We start from the raw sequence: 17207 nt of genomic DNA, 5'->3' as shown, positions 1-17207 counted from the left end.
AGGGGGGAAATACAAGGAAAGCAGGCTTGTATACGTGTGTACATATGTAGGTATATGTATGCATACCTATAAAATACACGTAAATACGATTGTTAAGTATACGATATAGATAAAAGAAAACCGGCTGTAAATGTAATACAATTCAAACGACAATTTGTAGTTGCGATCCATGTTTGTTCTAACCGATTCGATCAGTCCAATATTTTTTTCTTTTTTTTTTTCTTTTCTTCTTCTATAGATACGTCTGTTAACGAATTTCTGTTTTTACGTATCAGCATTTTATGTACATACATACATACGTACCGCTTCTGATTTCACTGTCGTTTTTATCATCGCTCCTTCTTGTCGAGTATGCAGATTCAGTTGAAGAAAATTCAATTTGATGAGAATTGAAAAGTTTTAGATCTAATGTTCGTAGCTTTGTAATAACTGCATCGGTTTTATCGATATTATCATTCACGCGTGAATCCAAAGCTTCCACTCTTCTCATCAAGTGTTCCACCGCTTTGTCCAAATTTTCAATGCGCTGTAATTTTGATTCCAAAGTCGAAACTATAACCTCGAAAACGTTAAAGAGGTATTGCTCTCTGAAAAAAGAAAGTACCGAAAAGTATTACGATCAAAGAATGAAATTCGTTTTAATTTCAATTAAAAAATTTTCATTTCACTCGAGTAATGCAAAAGTAAGAATGTTCGTCTATTGATTCGTTACATCGTAACTATCTCGACGATTAATAGAAATTTCAAAATATGAACAAATTATCAAATTTGATTAATATTAGTTGCTACAAAAAGCTACAAAATTAATTCATCTTCTTTAAATAAATTAAACGATATTGATAATCGATACATCATTGCTATAGATGAGGAAAATGTTGCTCTATCTTATATAAAATAGTATCGGATCTAAGATAAAGCTGAATCTGAAACAACTTGCACAGATGTATCCTTTCTCTCGTTACGATGTAAACTGTAATTTTACGCAATCCATAGGTAGGTCAACAGTCGTACTCTCCATGGTTATTACGGTCCTTTCGAATCTTACAAATCTGTAAGCTTTATAGTGTAATGCCTAAATTTGTAGAATTTGTATCCGTGTAAAATATAACGGCATTGTTGTCATTACTTTTACCACATGTACACTATGACTATTGAACGATAATCAACATACTTAAATAATTAACATACATATACATTATTAAGAATTACAACATATTTTCGTAAATTTTATCATTTATTCTCTTTTCGTAACGCATACGCGATATTCGTATTCGTATTCGTGCGTGTATTCTCTGGTTTACTCTGGTTTTATTCGTCGAATAAAAATGTAATTTATAATAATAATTATATATAAATATAGTATAGTTATATATAAATTATATATAAATAATTATATATAAATATATATAAATATAAATAGATTATAGAATGTAGAATTATAGTAAAATATATACAGAAAGAAAATGACTCGCAAATATTTGCTTACTCGCTTTTACTAAATATACAGATACGATAAATATACCTTGCAAGGAGAGTAGGAGAATATCATAATTATTAATTATTCGAACGAGGGGATCTATGTTTACCAGTTTCAATGATTTTCAAATATATTATTGTCAGGATCGTGGTTTTTGAACAACTTTTTCCTACGTATGTTTGGGGCCCTGCTCGGCTGTAGCTTTCGAGATATGTACATATTCGAAAAAATACCTTTGCTACCTTTTATCTTGGTATCGGTTAGGTTGCTGGCAGCTTTATGTACCGGGCATGATGATATTACCTATACGTATGTATGCGAGTTTATGGCTCTCGCATAGATAAAGCCAAACTTGTACTATTTCGCATTGGAGGATCGCTGGATAGATGATTCCTCCACAGTGAAAGTGAACAACGAAAAACGGAGAGTATTTACACCAGTTCACTGGTGGATGAATACTCCGGATGAACGCTAACATATTCTTGGCGACTGAAATAGTGAATTGTTTAAATAATATATTAGGATCTGTTACTTTTTCGCTAATATTTCTTCTAAATATTTTCATGTAAATTACAGTTTACGTTGACGTTGTACACCTGTGCTTAAAATACGGATAAATCGAAATGTTGTTCCTTTTTTTCTTCAAATTGACGAACATCTACGATTATTATTAAAATTACACATTGCACATAAGAGCAATCGGCCGAGACCCTGTAGCCTTGTAATTGAAACGGCCGCTCGTTACAAGTTTGATAGTCCTACGTGCTATAATGAAATTATTCCTACGTAAAAATGAATTAAAACAATTAATGACAAGTGATTAATAAGAATTATTAGTAAGGAATACTTTTTAAATCCTATTTAACTGATTTGATATGATGAGACGAAACCTTTCATAATCATAAGAATATAATAGAATGAACAGAGGACAATCTGCTATATTTTTATACATTCCTATGCACAGTTGCAAGCGCCACAACAAAGTTTGTGAAGTTAACTTATGTTTACTTTATCGTTTCCGATAATAAAAATACTTTATGTTATTTATCAGCTTCTTTCGGGCAAAGTTATTTTATTTCTACAATATAAAACGTTGAGTTCTCTCTTTTAATTCTTTAGAATTACGATATTACAATCATTAATGTCAGATTCATCGAGGTGCAATAAAACAAAGTATTCTCAAAGGTCACATCTATCAAACCCAGTTGTTAGAAGCAGCGATAAACTTTATGTAAAATTTTTGATCGAGAGACCTTTACAAACACGACGATACTGCTGCTGCAGTGCGACATGCTCGACGTATCGTCGACTGATTGTTTGAAAAATGGTTGGCAATTCGATCAAATGTATAGGCAACTGAGGTTAGTATTGCTTAAATGCGATCGATGATCGACTATGTCTACTGTCGTAGTTACGATTGGCTGAATGAGAAACAAATATTTATACAAGTACGTATTCGGTGCTGACGAGATTTGCTTCTCGCTGATTTCTTCACATATACTTGAACGATTCTAACCGAAGAATGAAATTTAAAACGTAATTTTATTGTATTAATTTCTACTTCGTTGCAGCTATTGCCGATTCATCGACATAGTATGTATAGTATGTACGTATGATTATAAAAATTATAATAATAAACAGATCTCGTGTTCCTAATCTAAAAATCGTTCCCTTTACTTTCCTTCTAATTATCAAATTGTCAGATTAAGATTTTATACTTTATCTATACGTAAATGAAGTTGTCTATTATAAAATTCTATCATCTCAAACGTATCGCGTAATGTTAATCCCTGATAGAATCCCTTCTGTTGTTTCAATTATTATGCCGACATCGTTATATAAGGTTACCTTAAATAATTATAAGACTTTGTTCTTTCACGAATCCTCCTCTTAAATAAGTGTCAATAGGAATAATTGAAACCATAAGCGTAATTATTATAGATATCGGTCCTTCGATTCATAGAAAACAGAAAATGCCGTTATTCTTTCAAATACAATTGTATCATATAAGGTCCATGACGTTGCAAAAAAAGAAAGAAAGAAAGGTTACGATATAAACATACATGATAGAACGCATGTTTTAATTTAATTTATTAACTGTATAATATATATAACTGTATAATTGTTTTACTTGATCCACATTTTCAACCAGCTTATAACGAAAATGGGCATGAATATTATCGAAATTACCCTAGTGTAAAAGTACTCCGCAGCGAAACCAACGAACAAAAACTAACAACGACTATTGAAAGGTGGAAGCGGAATTACAACGAGCGCTTACAACGGACGACATTCCACGACTGATAACTTCCGTAAGATTGAAAAAGAAAGGTAACAAATTACGAGACGAATACCATGATGATTCTAGCGGAACGACTAATGGTAGTAGATGTAACACGTGTATACATATATGTATACCCGTCCATGTATCCTGACATTTACAAATTTCCTATTACGTCGTTCTGCAACCTTCGTGTTATACTTCGGGCAACAGAAACAATATTTATTAAGAACTAATATCGATAAGGTTGTTATGCATAAAGGTAAGTAAGCGTAAACGTACATATAGGAATGTTGCAAAGGTATCATCAAACTTGTAATGAATTTGTCTCTCGCCTTTTTTCGCGTTGCAATCTATTTACATATTATGTTTATTTTTGATAGAGCCTGACATTGATATATCTACTTTCCGATTGGTATCGATCGCTTAAAATGGATAATCATGAAGACAGTGCGATGCAGGCTTACAAATAAAATGTTTACAGTGAAACTGTTAAAAACTTACAGTTCTAGAAAACTAGATTTAAGTGATTTTTGAATATGTTTAATTTTCTTGTAAAAACTCAACATTTTGAACAACTTTTTCCTATACATGCAAGAGTCTGTCGGCCATAATTTCCAAGATATTCCGAGCAAAAAACTATCGATACCATTACAGTGAGTAGTACTGCCTGTAATAATTGTACGTTCGTGGCAGCGTATGCGTTCGTATTAGTTTCCAGCGACCAGATAGAGTGACCTGACCGAAACCTGACGCTTATTCTCTGTTTATTGTGTATACCATATGATGTATACGAACGAAGGTGGGCCGAGACCGGGATACAACTCCGTGGCCCAACTGCACATGGGAGGTTCTAAGAAATGTCTGTCTGTCTTACAATTCAATTAAAGATGAATATCATCAATGTATTGAGCTTAGCTTCTTTAAAAACCAGTCGCCACGAGGAGGTCGGCAACACTTACATAAAATAATAACAATCGTTCTATTTCGTAAAATAATATTAATTATTTGAGTCATAAGTTATGACATGACAGGTGTTTTTCTTGCAACCTCGAATACGCAATTGTGCATGGAACCTTTAAACTCACCCAAAACTCTTGTTCATAAACAGAAAATACACTGACACATATGCTACTACGGATGGACAAATTTGGTACTCTATTTCGACATAACTATAGTATTTACTTATCTTACAGAGCCTTGATACTGCACGACAACTTTAACTAGTTATAAATGATTTATGAAAAATGTACTTTTTCGCACATTTTACTAATTTACAATATAAAAATTGGGCTTATCTTAACGCAGCGAGTCTCATTTTACAGATAATTTTATTAACTTGAAAAGTTCTACTGAAACTTTTTCATGTACAACAAATAGCGTTTAAGGTATAAAACGATATGTGAAAAAAGGTTGTGTTTCTTTCGTTTAATCGGTATTTCTTTTATAAAGCATCAGGGGAAAATTGTTCCAAAGTCGCTTTATATAATATGCAAAAATATTTTTACTATCAATTTATTCCTGAAAAAATATTAATTCAAATGGACTAGAAAGAAAACACTAGTGTATATGCCAGCTAATACATTACCACATACATTAGAGAGAATATATGATTTTTCGTATTTGTCATCTTATACTCGTACATACATACACATGTAAATCTTACGCATGAAAAAAAGAATGATGCGCGCGCCAAGGGAGTTGTCGAGTTTTTCTCGTTGACTGTTCATACTATTTTAAATATTGTATTATATTATGCAATTTGGGTGTGATTGTCGAAATTGTATTGATCTTACGCGCCAAAAGTTATTTAAGCTACACAAAAACCAAACTGATCAACTTATTCAAGTTAATCAAGATTAAAGATTTGTTTTTGAAAAATAAAACCTTGTAGATGCTAAAACAAAACAATTTTCTAGACAACGGAGATAATCTCGGTGTAGCTTTTGCCTACCAGTTTAATTAGACGATTAATTAATTATTAGTTGTGGTTTGTGCAGTGTCGTTAGAAGAAGGTGTATCAAATATAAGAATTAACAGACTCGTTATTGTTGACAAGTTCTTAGCGATAAATGAAATGGTAAATAAATAAAAGAAAAGATAGTTTGGCTAATATGTAATAGGAAAGCAAGTAAGTGGAAAGCGAGATGAGAAGGCAACCAGTATGTAATTTCTAGAAAGAAAACAAGGTTTACAATCAACGATCCGATAAAATTCATAAAATTCTATTACATAAGTGACAAAATATTCTTTAGCAATTCCGCTACTATTATTAAGAATCAAACACCTTTCGCGTTGTTCTGCGAAGTTACATAAGGGAAAGTCTAGCATGAACCCCAATAGAACGACAACACAAGGCGAGACACCACGACGACGAGGGATTTATAGCTGTATACTGCAGATTGTAGATGTATGCTGCTACACGTTGCACGAATTGAGAGGATGGAAAGAGAAAGCGAAAGAAAAAGGCGAGTATAAACCTGTTTCAGTACAATAACGGAAATTCTTGGTTCAATTTCTTACGATTAAAGTCGTCGGATCAAAGCATTAAACTCAAACCAATTTTATTTGAATCGGCGTTATTTTTATTACCACATTCGTTCTAAACAAATAACTCGTTTTCATTTTCCTAATATTAAGTGGTACAAATTTGCTACACAAACGAGCAAATCACAATTAAATTGTACTTGTTTCAGAATAACAAATTCCAGAAGAATTATTCGATTTTTTAACTTTTCACCACGCAAGAAACACAGGAAAGCTGTACGGACAGATTGTCCGTTGGTCAACTACGATTAAGTGAATATGTACACACACGCGCGAGCGCGAGCGCGAGCGCGCGCGCGCGCACACACACGCACACACGCGCACACACATATGTTATACACTATATGCTATTCGCAAAATTAAACAAGAAAAAGAAATTAGTCTTCTCGAATATTTATCATCGATCAATCTATCGAATGAACTTAAGTGATACAATGCCTATCATCTTACTCTTTCTCAACTTCTGATCTTTACAAAAAAAAAAACAATGTTAATTAATATAATTTATTGTTTTTTATGCCAACTCACCTATTTCGTTGAGAATTGCGGCTAGGTATCGGTATCGTGTTTCCAGTGACGTTGCCTCCATTGTTACTAACGTTACGGGTATTACGTTCATCGGCAGAGGTCCTGGGTAGTCTAGGACTTCCAGCAAACACGATACCCAATAAACATGTGGCAAGTACTACAGCTTCTCTCATGATCGAACAATCGCAGAGAATGAAAGGAATATGAAAGATATGGGAGTGAATGGATATTTTTAACGGCAATGTCAATGGCGAGGAAGTATAAAAGGGAAAGGAGAAAGAAAAGAAGAAGAAAAGAAATAGAAGAAGCAGAAGAAGAAGAAGAAACAGAAGAAAAAGAAAGAGAGAACGGCAGAGATAAAGAACGGAACGAAGAAAAATACGCGATTTTAAAAATTCACGTACCCACGGCACTCCCGACGAAGATCACTTAATGTTCGGTTAGTTGTTCGCATGCAAGTTCTTCTTCTTCTTCTTTTTAAGCCGAACATCCATTCATTCTCAACGCTTATATATATATATATGTACAAAGCAATAAGTAAATTCACCAACGATAATGTTTCTAAGTGAAGATATATACGCGAGAATGTAAATGTTCTTTTCGACTGGAACAAAACCAATTTGATCGAAGCACAAATCACGAAACACTCGGCAAAGAAAACACAACTATTACAAGTTGCAACAAACACGAAAAGATTTTTCTTTCGCCATTACCAATTTTAAATTGTTTCATAACAATTCGTTATCATAACGAATGTTCAGAGTGATCACAGCGGAGTTTATTCCCGATCCTCTTCGATATAACACTTTGATCACCGTATACGCACCAAGGATAAGATGAGATGATAAACTTAAGCGAATCCTATACTTTTCTCATTTTTCTCTTTGTAGCAAAATCATTACTTGTTCTGTTGGTTTCGCTCTACTTTTAATATTCGTTCACCTTGATCGAAATATACACGACCGTTATCATTACGAATATTGACATTCCCTTGATGAAGACACACACACACACACACGGTAAATGAGTAATTAGTATAATCAATATCTCATTTCTGTGCACTGACAGATAGAGATTTTCCGAGAGAAGCGAACGAAAAAAACGTATAAAAAATAAACGTATTAAAAATGAAACAAAATGTATATGTCGGTGTGCGCGGTATACTATGTCTCTTAGAAACGACTTAAAAAATAAAGACAAAAGACCGTGTCAATTTGTTGTATTTATATGTGCGCAACTGTTCCACAGACAAAATCAGAACCATTATTTAATTCTTCTGAATCTCGATGATTACGCGCACTTCGCACCGAATGTTGCGTATGACACCTGTTCCGTTTTCTTCCAAGTTCGATGATCTATCCGTTCTTCTCTTCTTCCTAGATATATAAGTTCGATATGAATTGAAACATAGACAAACTCTATGTCATATACGATTGTGCATCACCCTTCCTTATTCTTATGTTTTTCACTTTATTGTTTGTACGTCTCCTGAAATAACGAGCAAAATACACAACAGTAATAGGCAATTATGCGCACCGTATTTTAAATTCGATACAAACAACCAGACTGCCGACACCATAAAGCACCAACAAGTTCCCGATCGCCGCTGAATAGTAAGAGTTACTTTCACGTACATACGTGTCCGCTTTGAAAGAGTGCTTGTACCTCTCCCCACTGATCTACCGACCATTCTGTGGTCTTTTTCCGTCCTTTCCCTCTGTAAGGCTATGATCCGATCTGAAACGGTTCGATCCGTTTGAATTCGTACTGTTCCGTTTCGTTGCAACTTCTTCTTCCCCTTCCTTTGCGTTGCCCTTCTCTTTCTCACCCTACCTACCACTCTACCCCTTCTTGACTGATATCGTTGCCAGCGTCACCAGGAGAAGTTCCTATCGCAGGAACAAGATGACGTCACTTATAAAACGAAGACATACATGTATGTGACCATACGCGAATACGACTGTCAGTCCTCATCATTGCTTGCCCCTTCGCTTATTTGAGTACATCTATAGTACGAGTTATTCCGTCATTCTATACTACTACTACATACATCGTAAATACTGTTTTAATTCTTACTGCTGCCGTTCTTCGCACTTCCAAACTTTCAACAGTTCCAACAGCCATTTTACTCCTACTTTTGACTTTCTGACAATATCGATTACAGTTGATTGAGAAATAAACAGGGATAAACCGAACATTACCTGCGTATGATATATCAATTTGTAAATACATATCTATATCGCATCGATATCTATCTAATATTTAATATATTTGCATCTAACGTATTGATAACTTTCATTTTTTTCGTAATGATTATAAATCATCTTTTTATAAATCATTATTTATCTTTTAATTAAAATGTGTTAGAGAATAGTTGGAACGAGAATTAAAATTACATAACTTAAACGTAAAATGAAGATCAAGGAAACAACTATTATTAAGGTAAGCTAATTCAAAGGTGAAAATTGCTTTTAAATAAGATAAATGTCGTCAGTTATTTATAGCTGAGCTTTTATCTCGTATCTATACTCTTCGTGTGAGATTACGAACAAATCAAAACATTGTTTTCCGAATCTAAGAGAACTTGTGTGAAATATTTCGAGAATGTCATGATCTTACGTTCTAAGAGAACGTGTCAGACTTTTCACCTTGATCGAGACGTCGATACAATTGTTGATCAAGAAACGAGAACAGGCATACTTGGTATTACTGTGAAATGTGCATTCCATGATTATCAGGGCGCATCGATGTGAAATATGCATTAAAATTCCAACGACAACGATGAGAATGAAGAAATGAAAAAGATTAAATAACGAATTTAATCAAAATCGAAAAAAAGAATGCAATACAGTAATTCGGTAAATGCGATAAAGGAAAAAGTAACAAGATACGATCGGAAAGAAGATGTACAAGAAAAATAGTGAACCGACAGACTGACAATGAGATAGATAGTAGTATAAAAATGAAGAGAGGAAGAAAGCAGAAGGGAACGGGAAAGAGTACATTATAAATTCAAGTATACATAGGTATCGTCACATATGTATGTATGTATGTAGATCGGTAAAATTGTTTCATTTATCGATACAAATTAACCGGAATGTTTTGTCACGGACTGAATACAGGATAGAGCTGACACCTGTCGTTGCTTTTACGTGTCCCATATTTGGGGGACCATGTGACTTGTGAGGCGTGATATATTCCCTATGTTAGGGCAATGTAACAATCAGATCGATCAATGTATAAGCGCTTAAGTACGCTTGTCCAATGTAATAGGAAATACTTTGATTTTTTTGAAGTTGGTATTCAGTTGGAATTTGTGAGACACAAAGCCCCATATAATTATGTTACGTCTACTCTGTACTTAATCGATGCTTCTACAATCCAATACATATCGCACGGTGCATCAAATATGAAACCTACGTACAAATAATATATGTAACAAAACATTCACAGTTCATATTTCATTTAATAATTCTAATGAGCATTCATAATCGTACATACATACAATAAGAAAAACAGAGTAAACATCTATAGAAATAGAAACAAGATTGGGATTTCATTTATTATGTCACTGTAACTATAACTGTAATCTGTACGTTTAGTATTATATTTCAAATGTACAAAATAATGACAATTTATCTTCCAACTAAATGGAACATCACGATATATAATGCCTCGAATACGATCTACTAATGTCACCTTCTTTTCAATAATAAGGTCTTCGAGGATTGTTCTAAAAATAAAGGGAAGAAGAATAAACATTTGATTAGTGGTTAAGCATATGAAACATAACTTTGGCATTCCGAAATTTTTTAGATGTTTGACAAAATTACCAAAGGATTAGGCCTAAATCTGTAGGCAAGCATCATCCTCTTTCTGTAGGCATCGAATTCATCGTCGTCCCTGGATACACCATCCGGTCTTTCGGAACCTAAACCAGCACTGTCGAATCTATTGGTTGCTCTATAGAAAAATGAGAAATGTCGATACAACATCGAAGATATTGGTATTAATAAATAAAGTAGGAAATGGTCACAGATAGATCAAATAAAATGCTAAGGAAATTCAATAATACGGCAAACTTCTATCATAGAAATAATTCACATGTATTATATGTTTATATGTGAAATCAACGCGAATATAATAAGTACAATCAGTCAGGAACTACTTACTTATTAATGGGTTCGATGCGACCATTGCCTTCGCTACCTAATCCTTGTCCTTCGCTCCAACCAAGTTTTTGTAGCATCTGAAATCCTAAAGAATTGCAATCTTCGTTAATTTGGTTGTCAAACATAACTTACTGACAAAAAGATACATATATATTTTAATATATATGTAAATACATGCACGCGCAAAGAAAGGCAAGCTGCGTACCGATGTTATCTTCTTTTAGTTTGTACTCCTTGTAATCGCTTAGGTCAGGTTCCTTCCCTTGCTTAACTGCGTTATATTGTTCCATAAATTTTTTAAGTTCATCCGGTGGCAAGAAATCACCAATATGATGCTTTCCTTCTGCTTGGGCCGTCAATTCTTCAGCCCACATCTGAGTAGCCTCCATTTCGGCAGATCTGAGTTTGTGTTCCCAAGTACCACCTTCCGTCTCTTCGTCACTGTCGTATTCGTATTTGTGCTTGCCCTGTGCTTCTAAACGTCTTACTTCTTCTCTTTTTCTTAATAAGTTTTGGTAGAGAAGATTTATCTGAATGAAAGTTAGAATAAACGATGAGTGAGTTGGCAGAAATTACACATTGTTGAATTAACAAAGTACTAAGCTCGATCTTAATCTTAAATCTTAAATGAACGCTTGAAATAAAACAATCTTAAAATAAACAATCTTGTCACCTTGTAATGATCTTCGGCTTTTTTCCATTGCTCTTCAGTGAGATCTAACGTACCAAAAGTTTGCCGAGCATATTGTATCAAGGCTGGATCGTTCCTTGATATTTTAGTTAACATAGGGTTCTTTGTTTCCGTACGTTGCACTTTTGGTGATGGAATTATAACAGCCGGTTGTCCAATTTGTCCAGGAATCGCGATACCTGGCTGTGAAAAGCCACTACTACTTTGCTGTTTATTATGGCTGGTTAACGTGTTCATTTCTGCTACAGGCACCTTATTATCTGGATCACCCCATCGGCTACGTCTTTTTCGTTTACGTTCTTCCTTATTGTCTTCCTTTGATCGATCTGTAGAATTGTTATCGCTCTCTCTCTCTCGTTTCTTTTCTGTTTAATGTACAAATAATTACAATCAATAATGGTAGACGATGACACGATGCAAAAATAAATATACATTATATATACCTTGTGGTGAAACATGCTTGTTAGCGGTAGGACCTTGATCGCTATCGTCATTATCGCTGAGAGCTTCTTCCGGACAATAGAGTTCCGCGCCGGCGTTTTTATTTTCCTTAACGGATTTTTCAGTGCGAAATTTTGCCACCAATCCCCTGTACTGCATATAGGCTGCACTTTGCTTTTGGTGCAGAAACCTTGATTAAAACAAAACTTAAAACTTCTGACGAGTAACATAGTCTCCTAAATTAAATTCCTTTAGATTAAAAGAGACACAATAAAGAGAAAAAAAAAATAAAAGAAAAAAAGAATAAGAAGAAAGAATAGAAGATAACAGGTGTTTTATAAGAAAACAAATCGTATATTCGTATGTTCGTCCAATATGTCAAGCTTTTGATTCGGCAATTACATTGAAGAATTTAAGTATCGTCTTTATTTTATAAAAGAAATATTTTATAAACTAATTAGGGGAACATACTCTAATGTATGTTGTTTTACGGAGGATAAAATAGTAATTATAAATAATTGTAAATAAGAAATGAAGAAAAACATTCACGTTTTGGGCGCACGATATATGTATAATTAAAAAACTTATTGGTCAAATTTTAATTACAATTTCACGTATCGTTATTATCAAATATTATCGATAAGATTTCGCTACTTGATTAGAAAGGAAGTAGAGAATGGAGAAGTGGTACAGACAAAGCAAGCATCGTAATACATTACACCTAAATGCTGTATCTAGTGCTTAAAATAGAGCAATGTTGTACAAAAAAGACGAACGAACGATACGTAAGGTGAAATAAAGAAAATGTGATATGTGCAAACGCTACACGTATAAAGAGGCTATAGATGGGGGACCAGAGAGGACAGTAGTTACCATAATTTAGGATCTTGGGCATTCTTCTCTCGTGCTTCTTGTTCGATTTCATCCCCACAGTCAGCGACGATGCGTGCCAGCTGCTCAGCCTCTACGGGACACACTTAGAAGCCTTTGTCAGACATGCGTAACAACGCTAAAAACTCTGGATTTTGTTTTTGTTTCTGTAGTGTAGAACACGTATTCGTCTACACGAATGATCAGCACGAATTTGCTTATTTGCAAGTTTCGTATTCGCCCACGCGTCTTGTATTCGGCGTATCGCGCGCGCGCATACGCATACGCACGCACACTTACATATTCTGGACTGCGCGAACAAGTAATCCATTTTACAGGAAATAACTTGTTCTTTGTAAATATAAACACGCGGCGATACGTCGAAACGAAGAAATAAATGAAAATAATCGACATATCGTACCTAGCTGTTCAGAGGCTTGTAGATCAGTCAATGGCCTCACTGGTGGTGGCACTTGTACATTAGGTGGTCCCATAGGTACCTGAGCGACTTGATTAGGAAGAGGGTAACTGGTCGACATTAAAGAAAGCGGCGGTCTGGCGTTTGGAATTAAGGAAGGGGGTGGTACATTCGGAGGTGGAATATTAAGATTGGGCGCTGGAATTGAATTCATATTCGAGGCAACATTGTGGACTGGTGGTGGAGCGGACATCATCACAGATGGTATTACATTTGGCGGTGGGACGTTTGGGACATTTGGCACGTTTGACGCATTCGGTACACTGACCACGATTGTCTGCGTAGCCGGAATCGACATTATGCTTGGTGGCATTTGTGTCATTGTTGGTAACATATTAGGAGGAGGAATGTTTGGAGGTGGCAAGTTCATAGGTTGTAATGGTGTAGGAGGTGGTACACCGCATTGTTGTCCGGTTGAAGCTAAGTGTCGTCGCGTACTCGATTCTGATGATACCAATAATATAGAAGGATACGTTCACCTCGCGGTCGATTATTCGTATAATTACCTGGATTCTGAGTCGGACACTCGGATGCAACGTAATGGCGGTCAACATTTCGTTGCTTCACTTTACTGAGATTCAACGAATTTATTCAGTTACTCTTTAAAGCGATTAAGCAGTGAAACGCTGGCTGGCCGCCTCGCGGCGATCGGATTAATATTAACCCAACCTAATCTGATGACTAAAGCCAGCCGCCGGTTATACGTAAAGAGAAAAATCGTTCAAAGCGATCGATCTTTGTAACACGTTCGAAAATCATCGGAGAGGACGCTTCTCGTCGACAACTTTATCGCTTTAGCTGCAATGGACGAGTGCATAAAAATAAAATAAAAATAAAATCTTTGTCGCGATAGTTTGCTCATTCTCGGTAACGATTTTTAAAGTTGGACAAAAGTCAGAGACACCGACCAGATTGTTGGCTATTACCATAGGAAGTGGTGAAAAGAATGGAGGATACACAGGAGGATAGCTCGTACTGTTAGCGGAGAAAGAATTACGGTGGCTGTTGCGAGGCAGAATTGAAGTAACTGACTCTTTGATTCCTGTATTGCGACGCGACCACAGCCTGAGGATTAGGAATGTGCCTGATACTCAAGTTTGGTTTGATTTTCATTCCGAAACCGGAGATTCTTTGATGAGGTTGCGGTATTCGCAGAGCGACTTTGCTGGCGAGGTTGGCAGAGCTGAGTACCAAAGGATCGATCGAATTCTCGTCGGTGATGCAGCCGCTTAACAGGGACACAGCCGCGTCGGAAAGTGTCACTAGATTGGAGTCTTGACCTCGTCGTTGCTCCAAGTCTTTCGCTTTTCCTCTTAGTAAGTTTCCTGTAGGGATCGATGGTCGCGATGGCCTTGGTTTCAACAAGGACAGGGAACAGGATGACGAGGACGAGGACGACGACGACGACGACGACGACGACGACGACGATAATAATAATGTCGATGAGGATAATGACGACGATGATGACGAAGAGGACGGTAACAACGATGGCGTCAATGACGATGATGCTGAGGACGATGACGAGGACGATGATGACGGTGACGATGACGATGGCGATGGCGACGGCAATGGCGATTTTAGCAGTGAAGGTAGTTGTAGTGTTGTTGATGTCAATGTAAACGAAGAAGAGGAAGAAGTGGAGGAGGAGAAGGAGGAGGAGGAATTGGGGCAACAGGAGATAGCAGAAGAAGTAGAGCAGGAAGATGATAATGAGAGTAATGGGGACGATTGTGGTAGTGGTGGTGGTGGTGGTGGGGATGATAACAGCAATGACGATGTTGGCGACATTGATGACGTTGGCAACGTTAATGACGATGTAGATAATAAAGATGCTAATGGAACGGTTGAAGGTGGCAGTGGTGGTGGTGGTAAACTTTGTAAATTAGATGGTATTGTCCGAGAAATATGAATATTTGGTGGAGGTACGTTGGTGTTTGGTGGAACAGGTTGCACAGGTATAGGAGGTGGAGGTGGAGGTGGACGGACTGTATGGGGTGATGTTATTGGCATTCTTGGATCTCCAGATTGGTCATCCAGTCTAGGGAAAGTGCTACACATACTTTTCGGAGGAGGCATTTTTGATAAATTTGGAGGAGGTACGTTGGTTACGATACTTCTCACATTAGGTGATGGTACACCTGTGAGATACGTTATAGGTTGAGATGCAAGGGATGGAACAGCAGATAGATTTCCATTCCGAGAAAGAAACTGTTGATTGCTGTGCTGCATACGTTGATCGTTAGAAGTTACTTGATTAAATGAATGTCTAGCTTCTGGACCTTGAGATGCTGAACGTTTAGTAGGAGACGGACTGGAAGAAGAGCTATGTCTTTTGTCAGAACTCTTTTCCCAATGAGAATCCTCCCTCCTGCGGTCTTTCCTATTTTCCCAGTCTGTATTTCTGTCGTTATTTCTTCTTCGTTCCTTATCCTGTGCACTTTCTTCCATTTTTTCTTCTATCTTCAAAGGAAACATCGTCTCTGTTTTTCCTGTTACCTTATTACTTGCAATTTTTTTAAATTGATCCAAAAAGCTGCCATCATTAGCAAATAAATTAATGGTTTGAGATATCACTGACTTGTTTTCGTCTTTTCTGTAATGAAACATAAGACGTTCGATACAGATATAGATATAAGATATTACTAAATCAAAGTACTAAATCAACAGGTGATTATTTACAACAAATAAAAAAAGACTAAAACTATTACTATAATACATAAATATTTCCATAACCCTGTCAGCTTGTTATCAGTATTTTGACATCCACACTGCAGTTTTATTCACACATGAAAACTAATTAAGTTAAAGTGTTAACAGTTAATACGAAAAATTACGAAAAGGGAATCTATTCACGCAATAATAAATATGAAATTATTCTGGAAGTGATATAGCTCTACTTACTTGGAACAATTCGTTTTATTTTCTATCAAATTCGGAGCTATCGTATTTGTCTTTTTCAAGTTTTCCACAGCTTCTTTTGCTTTTTGCTCTTGCATCTTTGCTTGTATTTCAAGCTTTTTTTGCTGAATAATTTGCTCTTGCTTTGACATTTGCGCAAAACGTTCATTTCGCGATGTTTTCGAAACAAACGGATCAGAACCTTTCACACCACGGTACGCCATATTTATTGTATCGCAGACGACTCCTCAACACATCCAACGATACTTGGACTTGAAATCGACTAATAATTCTGGCAATCGCATCCACGTAGCAGCACTGGCGTATTACTAGCAGCAACACTAGCGCAACCAAACTGCAGCCAATTTAACTTAAATGATAAAAGAGTTGAACAGCGAATTATGTATGTGCAAACATACTAAAAATTTCGATTAACATTATTATTACGTATGGGATTAGGAAACGAGTTAAGAAACAACGTAACATTGTTGGCTTATATTGCTTATATAGATTAACCAATATATTCTTTGGATTATTATAAATATGAAGGAAACACGGTGTATAAAATACAGTTCATTATTCTTATACATACATGTAAATATGTAAATGTAAATGTGTGCTATGAACTATGCATACTGCTTACAATTTAGAGCGTTGATCATTTTCAAATCTCGGATACAATTTTCTATGACACTAACATTTACGATACGATACTGATTTTAAGCGCTTGGAATCGATACAATTTAATTCGTTAATATTATCAGAAAGGAAATCTGGTATTCCGTTCCAGGTTAATCTTCATTAAATAAGATGATTATTAAAAT

General features: G+C 35.7%; 2 protein-coding genes across 6 annotated transcripts in view; both read right to left on the bottom strand.

Annotated features, from left to right (window-relative positions):
* LOC100745790 (angiopoietin-2) overlaps nt 1–9135 on the bottom strand; it is a 15624-nt gene extending 6489 nt beyond the window's left edge. Inside the window, exons 1-4 of one of the 5 annotated variants that reach the window (XM_033322198.1) lie at nt 8468–9135; nt 7238–8321; nt 6834–6950; nt 304–587 (exon numbers count right to left, since the gene is read on the bottom strand). In XM_033322198.1, the coding sequence (XP_033178089.1) occupies nt 304–587; nt 6834–6950; nt 7238–7323 (487 nt within the window). In that variant the 5' untranslated portion in view covers nt 7324–8321; nt 8468–9135. Of the gene's footprint in view, nt 1–303; nt 588–6238 lie in introns of all 5 variants that reach the window. The other 4 variants (XM_033322197.1, XM_024369478.2, XM_033322200.1 and 1 more) reach the window with 4 other exon arrangements.
* A 1024-nt stretch (nt 9136–10159) lies between these two features.
* Nucleotides 10160–16687, bottom strand: LOC100745668 (YLP motif-containing protein 1). Its single transcript, XM_033322216.1, is given in 10 exon segments — nt 10160–10566; nt 10667–10796; nt 11006–11090; nt 11211–11535; nt 11679–12061; nt 12140–12327; nt 13011–13113; nt 13429–13964; nt 14942–16078; nt 16387–16687. Coding segments are annotated over 10 exon segments (3135 nt in total). The 5' UTR covers nt 16608–16687; the 3' UTR covers nt 10160–10539.
* Between the last annotated feature and the right edge of the window lie 520 nt (nt 16688–17207).

Source organism: Bombus impatiens, unplaced genomic scaffold (assembly GCF_000188095.3).
Source record: "Bombus impatiens unplaced genomic scaffold, BIMP_2.2 scf_0581, whole genome shotgun sequence".
In the NCBI taxonomy this organism is placed as follows: domain Eukaryota; kingdom Metazoa; phylum Arthropoda; class Insecta; order Hymenoptera; family Apidae; genus Bombus; species Bombus impatiens.
Note: the sequence above shows the minus strand (reverse complement) of the source record. Positions and strands in the feature narration are given on the sequence as shown.